We start from the raw sequence: 26,330 nt of genomic DNA on the forward strand, positions 1-26,330 counted from the left end.
GGAACACCAGATTACTCCAAGCCCTTCTCCCTTTTCACTCACGAAAGGGAGGGATGCGCATTGTCTGTTCTAACTCAGCCCATCGGCGCCAAACAGCGCCCTTGTGCCTACTTCTCTGCCACTCTTGAACCAGTCGCCAGAGGTCTACCTGCCTGCCTTCGAGCAGTAGCCGCTGCTGCTGTCTCTATCCGCCATAGTGAGGGAATTGTACTTTCGAACTCTCTCACGGTGTTAGTACCCCATGCAGTCGACACCCTTTTGAACCAGACCAAGACTCAACACCTGACTAGTGCACGACTGACAGGGTACGAATTGACTCTACTTGCACCCCACATCACCCTGAAGAGATGCACGACATTGAATCCTGCTACACTGCTGCCCTTGCCTGAAAATGACCCCGATGTGCCCCCTATACACGACTGTGTGACCCTCACGGACGAACAGACCAGGAGTAGAGTTGACCTCCGAGACATTGCTTTTACAGATCCTGATGGAGAACTATGGGTAGATGGCTCTTGTATCAAACTCCCAGACGGCACCACTTCAGCGGCCTATGCGGTGACTACAGCCCGAACAGTAGTTGAAACAGCTCGCATCACACAACGATCCGCACAGGCGGCCGAACTAATTGCCCTCACACGAGCATGTATCATAGCAGCAGGAACCACGGCGAACATTTACACGGACAGCCAGTATGCCTTCGGGGTGGTTCATCATTTTGGGCTCCTGTGGAGGGAAAGGGGATTCCTGACGTCCCACGGTACGCCCATCCTTCACGGAGATCTAGTCTCCGCCCTGATTGAAGCAGTTCTTCTCCCCAAACAATTAGCAGTGATCAAATGCCAGGCACACAAGAAGGTGACAGATTTAGTTGGACAGGGAAACGCACTAGCCGACATCACTGCCCGAACCACAGCTGAGAATAGGACAACGACACGCATGTATGTGACCAGGTCACAAGCAGAAAAATGGACTGACGCTAGGGAAACAATTAGGGACATCCAGTCGGCTAGCACACCTCTCGAACTGACTGAATGGGCACGGGTGGGTCTAAGGGACGATGAAGGCTGCTGGCGGACAAAAGACACGAACAAATGGTTGCTGCCCGACTCATACTTGATCCCCATACTGACAATGGCACACTCCCCTGCACACATAGGTTCTGCCCCCATGATTGAACTCATTTCCAAAGTCTGGCACAACAACAAGATCCCCGACTCAGCAAAACGTCTGGTCCAGCAGTGCCTTATCTGCCTACAACACAACCCCGGAAAAGGAACTGTGGTACCCCGGGGAGGGTTTGGGATCCCCGACCACCCCTTTGAGGTCCTCCAGATGGATTACATCCAACTGAAGAGGTGCCAAGGCTTGAAGTACGTATTAGTCATTGTATGTGCCTTCAGCAAATGGGTGGAAGCCTATCCGACCCGTGATAACACTGCCATGACTACTGCCAAAGTACTACTGAAAGAGTTTTTCCCTCGCTACGGCCTTTGTCGAATTTTATGGAGCGACAATGGCCCCCACTTCATAGCTGAAGTTATCCAACTAATCCTGAAGGGGTTGGGGGTAAGACAGAGGTTCCATGCAGTCTTCCACCCCCAATCCGCTGGCCTGGTTGAACGACACAACGCTACACTGAAACTGAAACTGTCGAAAATAGTGGCCACCACAGGACTTAAGTGGCCAGATGCCCTTCCACTGGCATTACTATCGATGCGCTCCACTCCCACTAAGCACCACTTGACCCCCTACGAAGTTGTATTTGGGCGACCAATGAACCTCTGGACTGCCCCCAAACCGACCTCCATTCACGACGTCCCCGACGTCCTGCTGTCAGATTATTTATACAAATTAACTAAAACGTTGTCTGTCATTCATCAACAGGTGCAGCAGGCCATCCCCGATGCTTCCAGGGGTCCCGGTCACGATATCCAACCGGGAGAGTACGTCCTAGTCCGGAACTTTCAACGGGCAAGGAGTCTGGAACCCCGGTGGACGGGCCCCTGGCAAGTACTGATCACCACTCGGACGGCTCTTCGAGTAGAGGGGAAGAAGCACTGGCTGCATGCACACCACTGCAAAAAGGTCTCGTCGACCCTGGCTACGACAGACAACGTCAGCACCCAAGAAGAGCTCCTGAACAAAGACCGACCATCACTGAACTGCTATCCTGATACCGAGGCACTTGAACTTGCAAAACGCTCTGATCCCACTGTGCCATCCCGAGAAGGGTATTTCCTGCGTCGAAAGGAGGGAGCTTCGGCTAAGTAGGCCACTGACTAAGTTAAAAATCTCAGAACGGTGACCCAAAGCAACCAAGGGTTACCCGGAGAGAAGCTAAACAAAGTCTGTGGTTCTGCCCACTACCGAGCACCTTGAAGATGAAGATGATGGAAGCGCCAGATAAGAAGATGATGGAAGCGCCAGATAAGAAGACGTCGGAAGCAACAGGAAATACCCACTACAGGAACCCAAAGACTGATAATTTGCACAAATCAAAGACAATCGCTTTCTTCATTGTCTTCCTCTTTTGCCTCCTCCTCATGACTTCCTTCTGGATCTTGGAGGAAAGCACACCCGCTCACCAGATGTTGCCAACCACTGTCCAGCCAACCACCATGAAAGAGCACCACCTGATCACCCTTTCACCTCAGCTCCGAGAAAGGCGTAAGGAGTTCTGGAACAATTCCTTCGTACAACTGTTGCACCAGCACAACATTGCTGCAAATGCCACGAACTGCTGGATCTGTGGGTTGCTCCCACATGCTACCAGACACTCCATCCCCTTCATCCCTTCTCCTTTCTCAGTTCACGGCTCCTGCCTCGCCTGGTTGATCCTCATGCAGGAAAGCCACAAGGACAACGCCGCTTCCGGTCAAACAGTGTCACACTTCTACTATGGGTTCTGGCTGAACAAAACAGGAAAGACGTCTGCCCCCTTTTGTCCTGCAATTTCAGGTTCAACCTTCCTTACGAACATCCCTGCCAAAGAAAGGGTCGAAATGCAAGTGCTCCACAATCCAGCCAGACCCACCTTCTCCCACCTGCGGAAACAAACGGTTGCCACCCTGACCGTGGCCCTGTCTGTCATCAATGTCACAGGACTCGTATGCCTCGAAGGACAGGGAACGCAGCTGGTGGGTCACAGTTCTTGTCGCATCACCAAAACATTGGTCTCAGCTGACCCCCCCCTCCTTTGTTGCTTCCCCGAATATGTACTTTGTTTGTGGCACCAAAGCTTACACTTGGCTCCCAAAAGGCTGGAGGGGTACGTGCTACATCGCCTTCATTCTTCCTCCCACGTATGTGGCTCCAGCCTACCATCACCGGCAAAAGCGCGCCGGAGACATTGGACAAACCGACTCCACCGGAGCACAGTTCCTGGATGCGGCGAAGGGACTTGTTCCTCTGTGGGGCCCAATGGCAAATAGCCGCGCTATCCGACACCTGACTCAGGCAGTAGAAACAACCATTAACATCACCGCTGGCATCCTCGCCAACAACACGGCTGAGCTTCAGGCAGTCCGCCTGGTGGCTCTTCAAAACCGTCTTGTTCTAGATGTGGTTCTGGCCGACCGTGGAGGAGCATGCCGCATCATCGGCTCCAGCTGTTGCACCTACGTGCCAGATAACTCACCTTCAGTCTACAAAGCAATCGAACACCTCCACAGACTGTCCTCAGAGGTTCACCAGGAGCAGGAAGGATGGTCGCTTGGAGGCTGGTTCTGGGACACTTTGAAGAACTGGGGATGGAGATTGTTCACGTTTATATTGATACCAATCATGATACTGTGTGGGTGTTGCTTAGGTATTCAATGTTTACCACCTTTATGTGCACTCATTTCCAACTGTATGTGCCCTAAGACTTTGGACTTTAAAACTGAGCACATGAGTCCCCTATACGAGATAGAGGTGCGTGGTCTCATGGGGATCGATCCGAACTGACAAGCTGGCGAGACATGTTTAAGGGAGGACTGTGGAATTTTAGTTCGTGTACTGAACATCATCTACGCCATCTTGCCGACTCACATATGAACATACACGACAGCCATTTTAGGTACCATGGTCTCCCTGTTCACGATCGCCCGTCAGCACACTTCCCTGAACCTTGCATGCCTTCCCCGCGCACCCTGGCTACCCCCCCACTCACATGCACAAGTCATGAACCCTCCCCTCCCATGACTCTGTCTCAGGGAATCACACCCCGCGCCTGACCAACACCTCCTTTCCGTCCATGAATACCCCTCCTTTGATGACCCCTTCCTCTGAGCCCGACTGCCTGTACGAACCGCTGGTCATCCCTTAGCCCGAGGATACAGTTTATTGCCCACTACTGTATGCACTCGCCTTTCCTGAAAGGAGCCACTATTGATCATGACCTCCCCACCCCCTGAGATTCGATCAGGCGCACACATTCCAAAGGAATCGGCAGAACACTCAGCTGCGTGATAGCCCCCTCCCAATCATATGAGGGGAAAGGGCCTCTACTGTTGTCATGTGTTGGAATGGGCCGGAACTGGGGGGTGCCGGGGATGTCGTTCTCATATTTCACAATGACTTTGTTGTAATAAAGAGCGTTCACATGTCTTAAACCAGGGTATAAAAGACCAGGTCTCAGAGAGGCTGAGAGAGCACCTCGAGACGATACCTTGTTGTCCGATCTGATGTGTTCTACTCCGTCGGAATAAAACTTGTTTCCTGTCTTCCTGTCTCCAGCGCCTGCCTCTTTATTGGATAACTTCGTATGGTATTAGAGGCGTCTAATGCCGGGCAAATTTAACTTAGGAAACATCAACAGAATAGCCTGACCATTTTGAATTGATCTTTATCAGCGTGATCTATGCCTAAGGTGATTAGTATTGCGTAGTGTGTTCCTACCTTTTACCAGTACTTACTGGTTGTGCTCTACAATTAGTATTTTGTGCTTCAGTTATTCTATGTTCTACATCTACTATTTCTACTAAGTGCTGATTCTGACAGTGGTCCTGTGGCCCTGACATGTGTATATAATCCCCTGTAGATACTGCCCAGTTCCAGTTGGCACAGTGTATATGTGTGATTATGATCTAATGTGTTTATGGTAATACAAAGGCTATTTTTATATCTAACCTTGTGTGGAGTTCCTTTAGTGATGTGCCTAGTGTGTTGCTGCTGTGTGTGTGTGTTTGTTGCCTCCGTGATAAGCCTGACTGCTCGTGCCAAGCTACCAAGGGGATGAGCAGGGGTTATCTTTGGCGTGTAACTCCCAAGCCTAGAGTAGAGTGGTGGTCTCTGCCTGGTTTTGGTGCAAGCCTTAGTCAACCAGTGATGCCATTTCTAACAGACACCACATCAGTTTAGGAAAAATAAAGTATCTTTCTCTAACGTCAACAAGACCAAAACAACAAAATTCCAACACACAGGTAATAAGATATGACTTTAGAACAGTTATTGCAGAAATAAAACTTGTAGAAAACAAATAGCTCCACCTGGGGCTATTGCGATGTTGTGACAGCAATAAATCCAAAATACGGCTCAGACTTCAAGGAGAACGACGTCGGGCACAGAGTCACAAAGACCCCCAAACAAACAGTATGTTGGAAAAGATGATGATGATGCACAGCGTCATGGAGGTGAGATGTTGGAGCAGAGGTCGGGGACGTCTCCCTTGCTGCCAAGGAGGAGGTGAGGTGCAGTGTCCACAAGGAGGAGGCATGTTGAAACCAGGACAGGGGAAGTCGGTTGTGTCAGCGGTGAGGCGTCGGGTCCGGTGACGGTGCAAAGTCAGTGAGTTTGTGGAGTCACCCTCTGCAGTTATCAGTACCGCAATACCAGGATGCAGGCACTGGCAATGACGGAGTTTGTGTGAGTGCTGGGATTGGGAAATGCCGATAACTGCAGGCGTTGGCAGGCGTCGGAGCTACAGTGTAGGCCAGGCGGTGCGTCCTGCACTGCACAAGCGGTGCCCCAGGCCTTAGTCCAGTTTGTGGCATCACAGCAGCTTCGGAGACAGGTTTTCTTACTTCTCTTAAGTTGCTTCCAGCTCCCAATACCAGGAACAACCTCCAGAGGCCCAAAAATGGAATAGGCATCTCCTGGCAGGTCAGAACTTTCAGCAATAGAGTTCAGGTGAGCTGGGGGAGAAGCCTTTGTGTCCCTGATACTTGAGAACAGGAGGCCAGCACAGACAGGCCCTTGGAGATTCTTCTTCAAGCAGGTTCACAGCAAAGCAGGCCAACCCCACATAACACACAGCAAAGGGACAGTACTTCTCCTCACAGCACTTCAGCTCTTCTCTTTGGCAAAGGTTGCCCTTAATCCCAGAAGTAGTCTAAAGTTCTGGGATTTAAGGTCTACTACTTATACCCCATTTTGTCTTTGTTCTCTTTGTGCAAAGGTCTCTGAGCCCAGTCCAAACCAGATCTGTCATCACTGGTTCATATTACCAAAAGGGGTGGAGTCAGTACTGTACAAGGTAGATAGGCCCTATTCAGGTGCAAGGAAAACTCCCCCCATTACTCTAAATGCATTTAAGCCCCAATCAGCTCAGCTCTGAGTCACCCAGGATGGGCCAGGTACACCTCAACCTCCTACATCCCCAGCCCCTGTCACTCCAAAACCAGACAGTTAATCCACAAATAGGCAGAAGCACACAGAATGGTCATTCAAGAAAATGCCGACTTGAATAATGGTAGCGTAGTAGCACCGGGTTTAGAGGGAGAGCGCTATACATGGGTCGTTTTGAAATATGGTATAGTGTTTGGCATGTGAAGCACAGTAATTTGCAACTAAATTTTAACAGCCACGTTGGTTTTTTTTTTAGTGAACCCCTGAGGAAGGGCTATTTTTAAGCCCGAAATGCATTGGGTAACATTATCACTAACAGTCGAGGATGGTTTACGTCTTTGCGTGCCTGGAAAAAGGCATGGATTTGCATATCCAAGGCATGAGAAGCTGTTTAAAAACGTAACGCAAATCACGTTTGGAAAGATCAAAATAAAATGGAATGAAATTAAAAGTTTTGGAGTACATGGATTGAATTTGGATTAATTAGTATGGTAAACAAATGGAAAAAGTTACTGAATATGTGACATTCCGCTGTGCCCCTGGATTTGGTGTGCAATTTCGCACCAACTCGAACATTATTTATTTTCACGTGACAAAAGGGCAGATCACGTAATCCAGTGAGCACGCATACAGACTTAAAATTGAAAGATGCAGTTACAAGGCGAAAAAGGTTAAAAGTGGTGTGCACGGCACTGTTCGACTGTTTCATAAAGACTGCCCTAAGCCAGTAACACACAAGGAATATCATGAACAATTTTACTTAAAGAATATGTGAACGCAAGTGAGAAGCACGTCCAAGACATAGAAGAACGTTTTGCATGTATTGTTTGGTTGCATTGAACTTTTGGACACTATTATTGTCATCATGTTTTTAATGCTGTATATGTTGCAAAGTAATCTGCAAAACATATAATTAAGGGTTCTGCATTATAGCGCATACGATAACATCAATAGGGTGGGCGGGGTATAGTTTTGAATTATCCAAGGGACCACAAATAGAATTGGGAGAAAATGGATTGGATTAATTAGAAAGGGATCGAACAGTGGGGATGTTTTGAAAGATGAAGGAAGGTTCAAATAAGGAGCAAGGAGGGTGGTTCAAGGGTTCTTCATGTGGAATAATGGTAGCGTAGTAGCACCGGGTTTAGAGGGAGAGCGCTATACATGGGTCGTTTTGAAATATGGTATAGTGTTTGGCATGTGAAGCACGGTAATTTGCAACTAAATTTTAACGGCCACATTGTTTTATTTTTTTAGTGCACCCCTCAGGAAGGGCTATTTTTAAGCCCGAAATGCATTGGGTAACATTATCACTAACAGTCGAGGATGGTTTACGTCTTTGCGTTCCTGGAAAAAGGCATGGATTTGCATATCCAAGGCATGAGAAGCTGTTTAAAAACGTAACGCAAATCACGTGTGGAAAGATCAAAATAAAATGGAATGAAATTAAAAGTTTTGAAGTACATGGATTGAATTTGGATTAATTAGTATGGTAAACAAATGGAAAAATTTACTGAATATGTGACATTCCGCTGTGCCCTTGGATTTGGTGTGCAATTTCGCACCAACTCGAACATCACTTTCTAACAGTGGCATTTTCAAACACATAATTTAAAAACCATGTTTACTAAAATATGTATTATTAAATTCTCAGTTGAGAGAGTCTAAACTGTATTTCTCTATCTTGTCCCAATGGGGAGTTATACTTGTAAGCGGTTACAAAGTACCTCCCATTCTATCCTGTGGAACAGATAGCCTTTCAACAGCGAAAAACGAAATTGTCAGTATTTCACTATCAGGACACGTCACACACACACCAATACATGTCCTGTGTTTCACATACACTGCACCCTGCCATAGGGGTGCCTTACATGTAAGAAAAGGGAAGGTTAGGGCCTGGCAAGTGGGTGTACTTGCCAGGTCGAGGTCGACAGGGCAGTTTAAAACTGTGCACAGACACTGCAGTGGCAAGTCTGAGATACCATTTCAGGGCTACTCTTGTGGGTGGCACAATCAGTGCTGCAGGCCCACTAGTAGCACTTAATTTACAGGGCCTGGCACACTCAGTGCACTTTACTAGGGACTTATCAGTAAATCAAATATGCTAATTAAGGAGAACCAATCACAATAACAATTTACAAAGAGATCACTTGCACTTTGACACTGATCAGCAGTGGCAAAGTGCCCAAAGCATCTAATCCAGCAAAAACAAAATCCAGCACAGCTTCATGAATACAGGAGGCAAAAAGTCAGGGGAAAGCATGCCAAATATGCCATGTTTAACTGGAAGTGTCTAACAACTTGAAATAATGCTAAGACAAATAATGGGGGGAAAAAATGAGACACAATACTTTTTTCGCCCTCAGGAGTTTATTATAGATACTAAAACAAAAGGATATCCTTGGTACTTCATCAGGCATTATTGTATCTCATAATACTTCAGCAACTGCAGAACCTTTCTTAACCTTCTTGATCCTTCTTGAATACCGGTCACAATCTACTATCTATACCAAGAAGTCTCATCTGTGTACAAGCCATTGTTCCTTCAACCTAGAAGCACTTTGAGGCTAGTTATTTCACAATGTCACATGCCCTAAGTTTTTCAATCATGTATGTATGTGATTATATATTGGCCCTGTGTTTACCCATCTTAGTTTGAAGATATAGGTTGTGCCCTTTCTCTAATTATGCTCATCTCTTCCCTGAAACTGTATGTTTAGTGCTAACCAGAATACTGAGCATGTCATTCCCTTGACTGTAGTTTACTGAGTGCTAGTAAATCTACTCATGCCACACTCTAAGGGGTTTATTTATGAGCCCCTTGCAACAGTTTTACACTGTTGGTGTGTCATTTTCTTGACCTACTGGTGGCATAAATATTGTACCATTTTGCGCCACATTCATAAGGTGACAAATCTAGGCAGATGCGTCTCTTTGTAAAGCCCTGCTCCACATTATTCCTGCATCAGGTAAAATGTATGCAGGGTGGGCGTTCCCGTACAACAAAGAGTCATAGGAGTGACACAGTGAAATCTATCAGATTTTACTGCTCCACTGTGTCAAAACCTTATGCCTGCCTCATAGGAAGTGTAAGGGTGATGCAGTGCTATGTGTATAGGCCTGCCTTATGCATTGCTGGAGTTGCATCATGCTTGCGACACAACTCCAGCAATGGGTGGCTTTTGCGCAGACATACATCAGGATTCCTGATGTATCATTCATTCCTTGCGACATAGAGTGACCTACATTAAATATGGAGCATCCATCATGTCACAAGAAGCAAACAGTGAAAACTGTCACATCGCTGTTTTAACGCAGCGATGAGACGGTTTTCATAAATGAGACCCAAAGCGTCTGCTGACCTTAGATGTCTCTGGGTCTCAAATAGCATTGTAAGAAAACGAACAGTCTCAGAAGTCAAAACAGAGGTGATCTGTCTTTCACTCATTTGTTGAAGAATCTTTGTTGTGGGAGGATCCTGCCATAGTCTACGGCTATCATTTGGTGCAGAAAGTAAAACTGACTTAAATTACTTCATCCGAAGATGTTTTAAAGAAGTCATTATGGCAAAATGATGATACTTGTATTTATGTGAATTCAGAAGTGCTACTTTAACCCATGAGGAGTGTAATGGCAAATTAGAAGTGCTTTCTGATTTAACAGATCTAATTTATCAGCCCTGGCCAGTACTGAAAAGAGTCTGATCAAAACGTCATCTGTTTGGGAATCTTAGTCTCTAATTCTCGTTGTACATCAACACATTGCAACCCTCAACTGTAATTGAAAGATTGAGATGTGAGCTTAGTCCTACGTTTGGGGTTTACTTGCTTGGGTTTTCTCTCGCCCGCCCAAACAGAAGACTGGGAATAAATTTATAGATCTGGTCTTGGTCCTTGCCAGATAAAGAATAGCCATGTCTTGGAAATCAAGTGCTGGCCCAAGGGCGAGCGCATGGAGACAAGACATTACTTATTGGGCTGGAGCCGAAAGCAGGCTCTACTCAAAGAAGAGGGGAAGAGGCTATGCAAGCGCCCTATCGCTGCACAATGGAGAGAAATCCTTGAAACTTGGGAACACCCATAAAGGCAAGAAAGACTTGGAGGGTAGTGACACTACTGGATCAGAGGGGAGACTTTGTTACTATAGGAGACGATCATGGGAAGTGTCACTACAACCCACATGGAGAGCAAGTACACCCCTGGGGACCCCCATGAGTACACCCGGCTGGGAGGACTTCAATTTCGGCTGCTTGAATGGAGTTTAGTTTCCCCACCCTTACCATCATCCCTCCTCGTTTACCCACTCATATGGACCACTCGAATGAAAGTTTGTTAAACCCTGGGAATTTGTATAACACACTGCACACATATGTTTGTTTTTAGTTTGGTTAAAAGGCAATGTTCGGGAGACCTCCTCAAGAAGAGCCCCTAAGTTAGAGGGACAAGCTAATAAACGGATTATTTATACTTAAAGCACCGGGAAATAGAAGTGGCCTCCATGGGAAATAACCCCTACTGACTATATTGTTTAAAGATTTTAGGTATTGCTTTAAAGCAGAGGAGGTCGTTATTCCTAGATACATGTAGATATAGAAGAGCCTATGTACGAAATGGCAACAGTGATTGAGATGACGGAATACTGTATTGAAACATGAAGAAGGTAAACTTGAGCATGGTTGTTACAGGCTTGTTGTAACTGATAAATGCCAATAAAAATATGTTTTAAAAAAAAACTGTAATTGAAAGATATCTCAGCCTACATCGTCCAAGTATAGAATATTACACCCATAATGGTCAACGTGAGAGACATGCTAACGTTTCACAGGAATATCTAAAGTGGGGTTGTTGTAAAACTGGTATTTCTTACCACAATCCATATATCACCATAGTGTTTCACTCCTAGATCTCACCTCACTCTAATAATAAATACCAAGGCATTATTAAGTTATAAGAGGAAGGTTTGTGTCTTACCTGAAGGCCATTGTGAACCAAACTATTGCCAAAAACACTGTGTTTCTTCTGTATTGTCCAGCAAAACAAAACAATGTGTTCTCCCAGATCTAAAGTAAAATGACAGGTTTTACATTATACAGCAGTTATATATCCACATCAAACATCTATAAACATCATTCTAACCAAGGAGCAAGGATCTTGGAGTGCAAACTAAATTGAGCTTCTATACTTTCTCATACATTGTGCACAGTGTTGCAGAAAATATGTATGGACTCCTTGCCCTATTCAGATATTGCCTGAAAAGCCAAGCAAAAGTGTACCTAAGTACTTTTACAAATTATTTCTTGACAAAGTTTTTAAGTACCTTGGGAATTAGATATATATTACTTGGGCGTAGGCTTTATTGATACAGAAATATGGCGATGGATATAAGTAGGTGGTTAAATTCAACATTCTGGTTCCTCAAGTAACATCAATATTAAGATCAAAGAAAACCAGCATAATTAGGGTTTGAGTGTTTCAGTGTTGAATGATTTTGTGAATGTTCACCTATGTCAAAGTCACATGTTTTGCTTTGTAAAGTTTAAGAGTTAAGAAAAGCAGGTTATAATCCACAAAAAGTTGGTTTTGGTGTAAGAAATACGAAGCACAATCTACATTTATGGGAGAAAACGTCGAAGGAAATGAAGTTTTAGTGGGAAATGTACATTATAAAAACATTTTTGCTAGAAAACATTTACTCTTAGTGAAAAAGGCACATTTCACAATTTCATGAACAGCAAGTGTTAAGCATTTCACTCAGTTCTACAGGCAAAATGTAAATTGTGCCAACACACCTATGTTTTGGAGCTCTACTATCAAGGTGCTCACTTATATGCTTCTCTTTAGACATTGAAAAGGGTACACTTGGTGGCAGCTCCCAGTGTATAATGAGGATTAAAAACAGAAAGAAAGCAGAAAATCTGACTGTCTGTGGTACCTGCTTAACAGTGGTCGTGAATCGGACAAACCCACGCTGGATCCAAGTGCCTGTCGAGCTCTGGATTTCAATGAACTCATCCATTTGCTTTGGAGTCTTGATGTGAGCGACCTGAAAAGGAAAAAATATATCATGAGTCCAAGTGGCATGAATTACTTCAAATAAGTGAAGAATAAAGTGGCCCAGATCCTTTTCTGTTCACGCAATTATAGAATTAAATATTGTGTTAGAAAATAGTGCCTAATGCTGGTTTCGTTTAGTTAGTATAACTAGGAAGCATTTACAAAAGCACTTGTCACATTGCAGAAAAATGCATGATTGTTTTTTGTGCAATCATTGCACTCGCTGATGTATCTGTGAAATGATAAAAAGTAAGGTACAAATTATAGTCTGGGTCCTTGTGTGCATATTTACCTTTTCTCTATCTTCCTCGGGAAGGAATGTACTTGTGTGGCAACATTGCAGGGCTATGTGCTAAACCTCGTTATGAATGTTTAAACCTACTTCTCCCTGGTTGTCACATGACCTTAGGATCTGGAACTTTAAGTCCAGAAGGCAAGAACAGAAATAGCGGGTAAGTTATGATCCTCTTGAAAGAGTATAATGCACAGGTCTTTAATCCTTCACTTGAAACATGCTATTCTTGAGGCAAAATCAAAATACTGTATTATTAAAATTAACAATGCTCACAATCCTTTAAACGAACTGTTTAAATGGTTAATATGTGCTCCTGTTCCAATAATCCAGTCAACTTGGATGGTTCTCAGGCTTTTGTGATAAATTACCAGCTTTTGTACATACTAAGATAAGTCAAATTTACTCAGAATTTGTTGGGATTAATACCAATATTCAGCTAGACCGGGTTGATTATGCTGTAGAGACATCTAGGGAGCACACCCGCCGACCGACTCACCCGGTTTCCCTTGGCTCCGACGGATACCATTACGTTCCGCGGAATTGTGCGCTCGATTGTGAGCGGTCACATCCCAACCTTCCAAACTGCAGGTTCCGATTGGGCTTTATCGGCATTTAGAGGCTAATTATTGTTAAGGCTTTCATTGAAATGTCCTGATGACGGACCCCGTGATTTACTAGGGGGTCCGAAACGCCGTCGACCTACTTAGCACCTAATACTAAACGTGATTACTATGTGATGTAATGGTGCTATGTTTACAAATTCTGTACAACTGTATTTATGACAGAAAAACGTCCTTTTGCCTTAAAAAACCCTTCTTCGCTCTCTATATTCACCTTCTGTACCCGTTCTGTTAGTGCTGGGCACAGGCTTGTGTACCACACCGGTTGAATTGTGGAAGGTACTTCTTGTGTTTTAATGACCTGTATATTGAGCAAACTTTGAAGACCACTGTCCGGCTGGACATGTCACTCGCAATATAGATTGACTCTGTCTATATTTATTCTTTACATATCTCTTGTATGCATGGGACCATTGTTGCTTGTACAGAGTAGAGACATCTAATGCCAGCATCCTGCTTTTTTCCTGCACTTTCTATGCCTCAAGTTTAGGCCCTTATTCACAACATAAAGTCAGTGTCCCCGATCAATTCCTGTCCTCCTAAGACTTTGCATTTGGCTCTGTCGTACGGTTTGAGTCTCCTTTGATAAAACTGTGCATTTGTAGGACAACATAAATGTCAGGATTGTGCCAGAATGATTTTGTGCACACCATCAGGATATGTTGGCTTATAGTCCTGCTAGCTCACAGTGTACGATCCGAACCCCTACCCTTGCAGGGTAACACATGTGTGTTCAACCTCAGATCATGACAACCCTGATCCCCCAAGAAAATAGTTGTAACAGATCTAGAACCTTTTTGCCCAGACTCCTATGCATACCCAATTTACATACGCAAGAATTACAACCTGCAGTGTCAATATTTATTGAAGCAGTGAAAATCTTGAGTAGAATATGTTTGCTGCAATTAATAATAGTACAAAAAGGGGACAGCGTCCATCACCACCCCCTTTTGTACCGCTTTGGCCGCCATAAGTGTGGCAGGGTATGCTCAGACGTGAGTCCCTTGCTCACTTTGCCACTGGATTCAAGCAAGCTGGGCTGAAGACGGCTGGAATGCCAGAAACCGGTCCTCGGAAGCTTGTTACCGGTCCAGGGAAGGCATGGCTTGGCAGTTCGGGCTGGACTGTTCCCATGAGGCACAGGGTCAGACTGATTTGCATATAGCCATCCCTGAACTGGGGTGGCAGAGTGGGCTAAAGAACGGTGATGGATCAAACCCAGATCTTTTGACTGGGTGTGAGTGTTTGATTGGTTCAGATGCTCCGTCCATCACCACCCACTTTTGTACCACTTTGGCCGCCATAAGTGTGGCAGGGTATGCTCAGACATGAGTCCCTTGCTCACTTTGCCACTGGATTCAAGCAAGCCGGGCTGAAGACGGCTGGAATGCCAGAAACCGGTCCTCGGAAGCTTGTTACCGGTCCAGGGAAGGCATGGCTTGGCAGTTCGAGCTGGACTGTTCCCATGAGGCACAGGGTCAGACTGATTTGCATAAAGCCATGTCTGAACTGGGGTGGCAGAGTGGGCTAAAGAACGGTGATGGAGCAAACCCAGATCTTTTGCCTGGGTGTGAGTGTTTGATTGGTTCAGATGCTCCGTCCATCACCACCCCCTTTTGTACCGCTTTGGCCGCCATAAGTGTGGCAGGGTATGCTCAGACGTGAGTCCCTTGCTCACTTTGCCACTGGATTCAAGCAAGCCGGGCTGAAGACGGCTGGAATGCCAGAAACCGGTCCTCGGAAGCTTGTTACCGGTCCAGGGAAGGCATGGCTTGGCAGTTCGGGCTGGACTGTTCCCATGAGGCACAGGGTCAGACTGACTTGCATATAGCCATGTCTGAACTGGGGTGGCAGAGTGGGCTAAAGAACGGTGATGGATCAAACCCAGATCTTTTGACTGGGTGTGAGTGTTTGATTGGTTCAGATGCTCTGTCCATCACCACCCCCTTTTGTACCGCAATTAATAATAGAACAAAACATATTACCATAATCAGCAATATAGAACGGTGGAGAGACTTAACAATTTCACCACTGTGCTAAAACATTGAATATATGCTGGTATGTATTTAGTGTATAATAATATATTGTAGTGTGCTCCTATCTAACGCTTCTAACCTCCTCTAACCTAGGGTGAGTTATCTGCAAAGAATCCCTGACGGGTGACCTAACTCCCCATTACCTTTGGGTAAGTATCATCAGGCTGCCTGTCTTGGTGTAGAGCGAGACATCCCTTAAGGAGAGGAAAGGTATCAGCTGAGCTGTAATTCCGATGTACCGCGGCCTCAAAGTGTCAGTAGAGGGCTACTCTAATTTTAACGAGGAAGTGTGTTTGTATAAATAAGTAGACAGTGCTCATGTTGGCATGTCGAGGTTTTAGTCAGGGCACAATTGTTTATGTTACCTTGATAGCGTCGTCACCTACTGGGCAGCAGTAAGCCATGACATTTGCACAGTGAACTCTATACATCACACTGAATGTTCAAGGTGTCATGATAGTGTGCCTACAAAGTTGAAATGTATGCAAATGGAGTTTTGAGGCATCCTATCCTGCACTGACATGTAAACAAATGTTTGTCAAAAGTCACTGTGTTACCGAAAGAAGGCAACTTAATAAACTTTAGCAGAAAGATGGCGTACTTTCTAGTGGGGCACTTTGAATTTCCTGATATTATTGGCAATCACCTAAAACCTATGCTCAACTCTTATTGTGTCCGGTTGTTTTCGAAAGGCATGGAAAGAACCTATAGTCATTCCTCTCATTAAAAAAAAAACTAACATTGATTCCAAGGAACTTAAAATTACTGCCCCATATCTTTGTTGCCCACACCTGCTAAGATTCTTGAAAAACATCTCCACAAATTTCTCACATCTTTTGTTGATACCAACAAGCTCCTAGATCCATCTCCAACAAACTTCAGAAGTGAGTATAGCATTAAATCTGCACTGGTGACAGCTGTAGACCACATCAGATCTGTGATGGACGGCAGTGAGGCTGTTGCACTTTTCATGCTAGATCTGTCTGTAGTTTTGACCCTGTGTCTCCCACACTTCGGGGTTTTCATCTTTCCCCTCTAGGAATCAAGGGCAAGGCACTTGACTTACTTGAATCCTTTCTATCAGAAATGACCCAATCAATCATGTATGGACAGATTTGTTCCAACCCATTTTCTCTACCCTCGGTGTTCCTCAAAAATCATCCCGAAGTCCAACGTTGTTTAAACTATATGTTTTACCCCTTGCAGAGTGATTCAGCCCTTTGGTCTCCAGGTGCTGTGCGGACAACACCCAAATTATTGTTACCATTAGAGATGTACACTTGGTGCTCTAAACTTCAAGAATTGTATGAGGGAAACGTGTGACTGGAAGATGAATAATTACTAATATTAAATTCAGACAAGATGGAGGTTGTTGCTTTTGGTAGCAAGCGTTCCATTTGGATACTTCTCTGATGACTAGAGGTCTTTGGCACTGCCCCCCTCAACACCAGTTAGGTTGATGAAAAATGTGGGGGTGATTGTTGATCACAAGCTTACCACTGACTGCCAAGTTAGTCATACTGTTTCTGTGTTCTTCTATGTAATACGATCCTTAAATAATTTGTTTTCTTATATTTCTAATGCTTCATGGCAAGAGGTAGTATTTGCTCTGGACTCCTCCTCACTAGAATAATGTAATTCAAAATATTTCATCAATCAATGCTCTCTCAATAAGCTCCTGGCAGTGCAAAATGCAGCTGCTTGGATGATTCTTGACATTCCTAAATATCAGCTGATCTCTCAGGAACTTAAGAATCTGCATTGGCTCTCAGTAGAAAAATAATTGTGTTTAAGGCTCTGTGCCTTGAGTCCAAGGCCTCACACAATTTCATCTGGCATTTTTAGAACTACTTTTCAATGGTATGTACCTAGCAAGCCCCTTTGCTCAGCTGTGGGTACATTTGTAGCTGTGCCCAGAATCCGGAGTAATAGATGGGGTGGCAGATTGTTTTCTCAAGCTAAACTTTGGAACAATTCGTATCATTACATCCTCTTATGGACAATCAACTGCTGTCCAGGAGTCTTAAAACATGCATTTTCACTTCATAACTCTGTTTAGCTGCAAAGATCTTCTGTGTCACTTCTCTCTGTTGGGTTTTGAGTCTTTAGTACCTTGACACCTTTGGGTATTTGTGCGCTCTACAAATTTCATTCATTCATTCATCCACCCATCCATCAAGGAGTATGTTCCTGAAATCAGTAACAGCTCCAGTAAAAAACTGGGTTCAAGCTTGAGTAGTTTGGAATCTTGATACTTTAAAGTACAATGAGTCCCTGTGACTAAGTCCTCTTGACCTCTTTATATCGCATGCAGACTTGACAAATCGGTGTCTTTGTTCAAGTCCAAGGCTTTGCAAGCTAGGAAGACTATTTGAATTCTGATTCCTATATTGATGGGTAGTCAGTATATGGTGGAAGGATGCGCTCTAACTTTACTATTTAAGATATGAGACTGGCTTTAGAATACTATATGGCCTCACAATGAACAAAGACTGAGTCATCACTGCCAAGATAACATTGCCAATCTCTAGGAGAGAAATAATCAAATTGTTGGCTGCATCAATAGCAGAGCATGAGTATCAGTGAATCAGTCTTTGATTTGATTACCCGAGGACAGGGCAAATCCCTTCAGTAACCACAGTGTCTTACCACACTTCATATACACGTGGAAAAACTGGTGTCACTTAGGAAGAGTTACTTTGGAGTTAAAATGTATAAGTGGAAAAAAAAAAAAAAAACTCGACGCCAGGCACCAGTCGATTGAAAATAAAGAAAAAGGTACAACATAATGAACAGTCCAGAAACAGCTGAGAAGGAACTGGAAAGCTGTTATATTCAGAAGAAGAAACATCTCATCTCATCTTGTCAATCAACACCACTTTGTTCACACAGGCCCTTCCAGCTTCCAAAAAATCCCGATCCTTTAGGGGTTCCCCATTGTTCTATACTGTCTCCTGTTACTCTTCAAACTCATCCAGGAATCCCTGTGTGCTATGCTCATAGATAACAGCATCAGATTCACCAATATACTGCTGATACTGCTGATACGCAAATCTAGTTGAAAGTATCCTGTCCTTCAGACATCCAACCTCTCAAACACTGCCTGCATCGCTTCCAGAACTATCTGCAGCCCAATCCCACAAAGGCAGAATTCTAAATATTTGCCAAGAACAATGAACAAAAAACAGTGCACACCTGGCTAAATGACATGAATCTTGATGGTTTCAAGCCCCAAATCTCACTGAATGCAAAGTCACTTTGATATTCATTCACCCTCACGGAACACATTACCAAGAAAACAAAGTCAGCCTGGTATCATCTCTTTCTTCTAAAGAAAGGGAAATTATTTCTTGTAGAATGCAACTTCAGCACCACTTTTCAATTCCTTGTACACTCGCATCTGGATGCTGATAAAATCCTGCTTGATGTCCTCCCAGACTCTGTACTAGCATCCCTAATGGTCATCCTGCACACAGCAGCACGTCTCATTCAGGACCAAATAAAATATCATCTCGTTATCACACGTTATCAAGCAACAGCTTCCTCAGCGCAAGCAGAACGTTTCTCAACGCAAGCAATAGCAACCTGTTGATACCACCTGCGTTGAGAGATCTTACCTGGAGGTGGTCTGGAGTACGATTTACCTCACTCGCGCTTGCGGGCTTAATGTTGGTTTGCCATGCAAGAGGAAAAACTATGCTCTGCGCCGATACGCAGAGTTTTTTGGAACTCCACACTCGATGCAGAGTGCAGAGTAGGAGAAACTCCACAAACTCTGCAAGCGGAGTGGAAATTCACACCCAGGCCTACTGGTGACTCATCGATGAATGCTTCTTCGCCATAAAGGTTTCAAAGTTGAAAGGTAAACTTTCCACCGGGGCAAACCTGGCCCCTTTATCCTACCGGCAATCCATCACAGACAGCTTTAACTTTTGATTGTGACTTGGTCTAGCACAACCATATACCTGCATTTGGCACTTTGTGCTTTTTGGCACTATTTTATGTTCAAATGTTTAAAATCCATATCTCTGATTCTACTTATTGGATTTTTGTTGTTTTGCAATCATTTTATTTATTGAAATGTACTCAAGTCTCAAAATTGTTTCGGGATTATTCTTGTGTTGTGTTTTCAATTGATTACTTTTGAGTGCAGCATACATACTTTACCAATTGCATCTAAGTTAAGCCTAATTGCTTTTGGACCAAGCTACCACATGTTTATTTTGTGACTTCAGTGGTTCTGCCTGACAAAGATTGTGTTTATTATTTGGGTGGGCTTTCCCTTCTCAGCTACTAAACAAATTTCGTACACTTCTCTTTCTCCTGGTCCTTGAGCCAGGACAAGATAGAAGGCCTTGATGTCTATGGGGTAAAAATCAGGAATTAAATACTTCAGTGGGGAAGACAAAATGAGCAAAATGGTGTAGTGAGACAGACAAGAACACTTCAGTAGAGCCAGTAGAAGGGAATGTGAGAGTGCAACAATGGAAGTCTAAGCAGTTGAAAAATGCAAATATATGTGTTGAAATGATGAAAATAATAAACACTTAAGGCCTAGTTTAGCGTTTGACCAAACAGTACTCACAAATGCGACAGATATCCAGTCCTCCTTATTACAAGAGACATAAGATATAACGCACTTGCAATAAGGTGGACTGGACACCCATCACACTTGCGATGGTGTAACCTATCTGCCAAACTCTAAATCAGGTCTTTATTCATTTGGGAAAGATTGACACTCTGGCTGTTAGAGAAAGGTCCTGTAGGTCATGGCCAGGAAGCAGAAGGGAAGATGCAGGACACTGCACTAGGGTAAGGTGGTAGGAGTGAAACTGAATTAATAAAATTGCTGGAAATGGGACCATTGCAGTTTGGATATCCAGGGTCTATAGGGTCTAATAATTTAGATCAAAGTGGAGTCGTTAAGCAGAGGTTGTGGTTAACCCTTCCTATGTGATCCCTGGAAGACATGTCAGATGGCATTGGCCAAGTAAATGCCAGAAATGGAGAGTGGCTTTGTGCCCACAGAGGAAGACAAACATGGAGAGGAGATGGAGGGATAGTACTGGATGAAGTATTCAATGATAAAAGAAACAATATGTGACCCAAGATACGAGAAACAAAAGAGAGACGCAGAGTACAAAGGTGCATGAGGACACCTCATTTACATTTGGAGCTCCCAGTACCCACCAGCCTAAGGCAACACAGTTCGAGAGAGACACAAATGAAAGTGATTGCAATAATCTGAGAGCAATGCCACTGGCAAAAGCAAAAACAGCATAGCAGCATCAGCAACAGGATGTTTAGAAAATTGAAAACAACTCTATTAGTGACTGGTTGTCTCAGACAGGAGAACTAAGGTACTGCAAGCAGATGTAGAGCCCAGAATGGAGGAATCTCCAGAAATCTCCAATCTCTAAAATGAGACATCTGTGTAAGAATTAAGACTGAGTCATTGAGGTTAGAATCTGTCTCTTGGCTAAGACAACTGTATTTGAAAATGAATACACAATGCACCACCAAGTGGTACATTGTAGTTACTAATAATGGGTGCATCCCCCACTGGTATAACAATAGCCCCTGCAGCCCCCATGGTGCGGGGCCCCCGAGGTCCAGGGGAAACACTGACCACAAATACAAACTGGCTCTGAGATTGAGCTGAGTGCAGGACAGAGTTGTGGGTTGATGGGGTGTGGACCAATTAGTTTAATTAGCAGCAGTATTGGCACAAGAACAGTCTGAATCTCAGCTTCCATGCACAGTCTCTGCGCCGTGTTTAAATTGCCTTCTGCCATGCCAGTATACTTCACTTATTATTATGGCCATGGGCCTGGGCTGCAGACCATTATTAATTTATTATGCGTGCCCCTTGGCCTGCCTGGAGACAAAGATTTGGCTTACATGGCTGCGCAGTGCCGCACACTCACACTCACATTTGTGCAAGGCACGCATGCAGAAACGAGCTCCTGCTGCACGGTGATGATGACCACACGCACCATGGTCTTCAGAGTGGGGCACAGGAGGGTGCGTCAGTCATGTGAGGGTTGTGGTTGCACGCACCTCACAGTGGAATTCGAAACTGGACTGGACTGAACCAGCGATGCATCTACTCTGGCCCTGCCACTGTTCAGATTGCTGCCAATGCCAGTGTGAAGTAAGCGAAGTGAAGCAGTGCAGCCTGCAATGCAATTGGTACTAAGACACCAGCACCTGACCCACTAAGGTGCAGATGTGCAGTATATTTTCAGTCGCGTCACCCTGCTATCACGACTAAGACCCATTGAATGGTGCTGGTGGCGGTGCAGGTTATCTGGGAGGTGTACCGGGCCAGTGGCTGTAATATTGATGCCTCATTCCCCGTCCCTCCAGCCTCTCTTATTAATATCATGAAAACAGAGTTGCACAGGGAAGGGTGCTTTTCCTTTGCAGGGCCCAGTTAATGGCCACAAGTTAGAAATGTGCTGCAGGGACAGGATGAGTATCCCTTTCAGGCACATTCACGTTTTAAGGCATGGGCAAAGTGGGCTCAAACCCAAGGCCCCAGCCTTCGGGGGGAGGGGGCTGATAGAGCCAGCTCTGTTCTACAGAGTTACAGAGTCTTACCCTGGTGACCTTGAATCATAAGCAGAAAGTTTGAAATACCATTTTACTGGAATGTATTCTTAATGTGGGTGATGTGTGAGAGTCTCTTACATGCATTTTGCAGAGAAATGTTGTATTCATGCTTCATGCAACATCCACAAAAATGTCTGCTGAGCTTGTTGTTGTTTCACCAATAACTTTAAAATCTTTGCACCTTCAAAAAGGGTATTGTTTGTTTACACTCAAAAAGGGAATTGTTTGCATAAGGGTTTGATTTTTATGATGCTGAACTTGTTATTGTGTTGCCGGTCACTTTGACATATTTGCACCTAGATGCACAAACCAAAGGAAATAGTTTGATTAAACTGGTTTGATTTTTGTAAGCTGTTGCATCTGTTTTTGTTTGATACGTCACTTTTAAATATTTGTGCCTTCATGCACAAACCAAAAGGTTAATTGTTTGACTAACCTTGCTTAATTATTGCCTACACAAGGAGATGATGGACGGAGCACTGAAACTTTTCAGATACTCCATTGTTGTATCCATCATCGTTCTTTAGCTCTCTTCGCCACCCAATTCAGACACAGCTATATGCAAATCAGTCTTGACCCTGTACCTCATGGGAATAGTCCTGCCAGAACTGCCAAGCCATGTCTTCCCTGGACCGGAAACAAGCATCCTGGGAGCGGTTTCTGGGTAACACCCTTCATCAGCCAGGCTAGCTTGAATCCAGTGGCAAAGTGAGCAAGGGACCCATGTCTGGGCATACCCTGTCAACTAAGGACGAACAAAGCACAAGATGATGGACGGAGTTCTGAAACTTTTCAGACACTCACTGCCAGTCACAGATATGAGTTGGATCCATCATCATTCTTTAGCTCCCTTCGCCACCCCAGTTCAGACACAGCTATATGAAAATCAGTGTTGACCCTGTGAATATCCTGGCTGATGAGGGGTGAAACCCCGAAACCAGTCCTAGGATGCTTGTCTTCAGTCCAGGGAGGACCTGGCCTGGCAGTTCGGGCTGGACTGTTCCAATTGGGCACAGGGTCAAGACTGATTTGCAAATGGCTGGATTCAAACTGGGATGGCATGGTGACCAAAAAAACACATGGATTTAGGCCCAGATCTCTGTAGTAGGGTGAATGTATGACATTGTTCTGCATTCTGTACAAAAATTGTTCTTTTTGCATTTGTCACCGCGAGTGGGACGGGTATGCCCAGGCATGGGTCCGGTGCTCTCCATGCCCCTGGAGTCAAGCTATACTGGCTGATTAAGGATAAAACCCTGAAACCGGTCCGAGGATGCTTGTCTTCAGTCAAGGGAGGACCTGGCCTGGCAGTTCGGGCTAAACTGTTCACACTGGGCACAGGGTCAAGACTGATTTGCATATGGCTGGGTTCAAACTGGAATGGCATGGTGAGGAAAAAAACAATGGATTTAGGCCTAGATCTCTGTACCGGAATGCCTGTATTACATTGTTCTGCATTCTGTCCATCAATTGTTCATTTTGCATTTGTCAACCCAAGCGGGATGGGTATGCCCAGACGTGGGTCCTGTACTCTCCATGCCACTGGAGTCAAGCTATACTGGCTGATGAGGGGTGAAACCCTTAAACCGGTCCTAGGATGCTTGTCTTCAGTCCAGGGAAGACCTGGCCTGGCGGTTCGGGATAAACTGTTCACACTGGGCACAGGGTCAAGACTGATTTGCATATGGCTGTGTTCAAACTGGAATGGCATGGTGAGCAAAACAACGATGGATTTAGGCCCAGATCTCTGAACTTAGGTGAATGTATGACATTGTTCTGCATTCTGTCTATCAGTGTTCTCTGTGCATGCATTTGTGCCTACTGCAGGACTTGTTTTTATCATGCACTTTGAAAGTATTTTTACCTTGATGCAAGAGGAAAAGTGGATAGTTGTATTAGCACATTTTCCATTGCTTCACCAACTACAATTAGTAAAGATTCTGTCTTTAGGTACTTGCTGATATGGTTTGTGTTTATTCTACATAATGTGTTATTTATGGTATTGTTAGCACTTGTCTGTAATATGTGTGCCTTAAATCTTGTAATTTGCATTATTTACACTAAAGACATGATAAATACAAACAGATGCGCATCTGCATCAATGTTCTGAAGCATCCAAGCAATTCTCATCTCCAGTCTTGTTTGCCTGCCTGTTTTTGTCCTGCTAACTAAGATAGCCATGATGGTGGAAATTGATTCCTCAGTTCATTTTAAATGCTCTACATTGGTTATTATCATGCACAACCCCTGACAGACGCAAGTGTGTGGCATAAAGATAGTTCATACGAGTTAATTTCTCTTGAAGCTGGAAGGATACTGAGTTATATTGTATGTACTGCTTGGGTAGTAGAGTCTGTACAAATGTATTTGTCTTTATTATTTTCAAGTTATTTTCCATCAATGTCAATTCTAATTCAGATCCTATGTAGTTGTTCTTTGTTCTTTAGTGATAGGCAGTTCCTGAGACAATAGGACCGCTCCTTGACATTGTTCTGATTGCTGTCTCAGTTTATTTATTTATTTATTTATTTATGCGTTTTTATATAGCGCAGACTTTACCCGAAGGTGTCATGGTGCTTCAAAATAGGAACAGAACTGATACATGAGAACATTACAAGTGAACAAATTACAAAAGCAAACGTTACATTACATGAGGCAAAAGTGACAATCGTGAACAAACAAAATACAAGAGGTAGCAAACGGTGCATTACAGGAGGAAAAAGTGACATGTGTGCAGGTTACAAAAGGGCACAAAGTACAAGTAGAGGTATAATACTGCAATAAATGGAGGACACTCAAACACAAGAACAAACGTTACGTAGGCAATGGTGGTACTTGTGCAAGTATCGAAAGCAAACAAAATGTAAGAGGTAGCAAACAGTGTGTTACAAGAGAAAAGTGATGTGTGCATGTTACAAAAGAGTACCAAACACAGGTAAAAGGGTAGTACTGCAATAAATGGCAGACTCTCAAACCACAAGTGACAAATGGCATAGCATTTCTCAACTCAATTCATTAGAACTTTGAGCAAGACAATATAGAGGCCTTTCATTAAATGTTTAAAGTTTTTGAGTAGTGGGGCTAATTGAAAGGTGGTGGGCCTAGACTGTTCACTTCCGGATCGTCGCGCTCCTCGCGGGGTGGGAGGGTCTCCATGTGCATTGAAGGGGAGCCCCCTCAAGTTTTGTTACGCCACTGGCATTCCCCTTTCCAATGTCTTACCATCACCAACCTTTCTACCTTCCTGCCCTAATTAATGAATTGTTGTTCTTTCTTTTTGCCATTATTCCTTTAGAGTTGCAGCAAGGACAACACTTAAGCCTTCCTTACAAGGAAGGAGATGTGGGTCCAAAGTGTTAATGGGTCTGCAACTCGACTATTGCAGGGTTCATGGGTTCACAAAAGGGATGCAAATCCAGCACAAAATGTTGTATTGGGATTCACTTTCTAATGCAAATTCTGATTTTCATTTGAAAGTTGCCTAAAGTAATGCAAGTATCACAATTTTCTCCTTTGCATTAAGGAGCTGTTCCAATACAAAACGAATGCTCTAATGAATGGAAACACCATTACACAATGGTGTAAGGGTGTGTGCATTGGACCATGGCATACAAAGTGCACTAGCGCTGTTGGGAGAGAAAAACAGTTCTGTATTTTAGTAGATATGGGGCTGTTCTGCGGTCTCCACTGCATACCAATTAACACAGCAACCTTTGTTGCTGTGCTGTGTTACATGGAAAACTAGAAAATCAGCACCTAAGTGTAGTTGGTGACTTTAATCCGTGATTATTTTGTGACCTGCTGCTGCTGCCCACTGAGCTACGAAATTGACGCTATTGCTACATGTGTGCTTTTCATGTTTAAATTTCAATAAAAAACAAGTCAAACAAGGAGAAGGAAGATGGATACTAACAGTGAAAATTAGCTAAAGTGCGGCTAACGGCATGAACATCATTTAAGGGTCACCAGGAGTTGCAGTAGCTACCTCTGATATTCAGCCTGTGACCCCTGGCATGGTCCTTGCAACCCCTGTATAGATGACAATAACCAGAGAATACTGATTTATCGTTCTGCAGTGCTGAAACATCAATAGCATACATTACTGCAAGAGACCTCCTCATGCTTAGGAGTTTGGTTCGCCACTTATGCAAGGAATGTTTTT

General features: G+C 44.2%; 1 protein-coding gene across 1 annotated transcript in view; it reads right to left on the reverse strand.

Moving 5' to 3' along the window:
- Positions 1–26,330, reverse strand: part of SV2B (synaptic vesicle glycoprotein 2B) — a 624,280-nt gene that overhangs the window by 144,500 nt on the left and 453,450 nt on the right. Inside the window, exons 7-8 of the mRNA XM_078684094.1 lie at positions 12,481–12,591; positions 11,520–11,608 (exon numbers count right to left, since the gene is read on the reverse strand). Of these exons, the coding sequence (XP_078540220.1) occupies positions 11,520–11,608; positions 12,481–12,591 (200 nt within the window). The remainder of the gene's footprint in view (positions 1–11,519; positions 11,609–12,480; positions 12,592–26,330) is intronic.

This window comes from Lissotriton helveticus, chromosome 3_1 (genome assembly GCF_964261635.1).
Source record: "Lissotriton helveticus chromosome 3_1, aLisHel1.1, whole genome shotgun sequence".
NCBI classification, from domain to species: domain Eukaryota; kingdom Metazoa; phylum Chordata; class Amphibia; order Caudata; family Salamandridae; genus Lissotriton; species Lissotriton helveticus.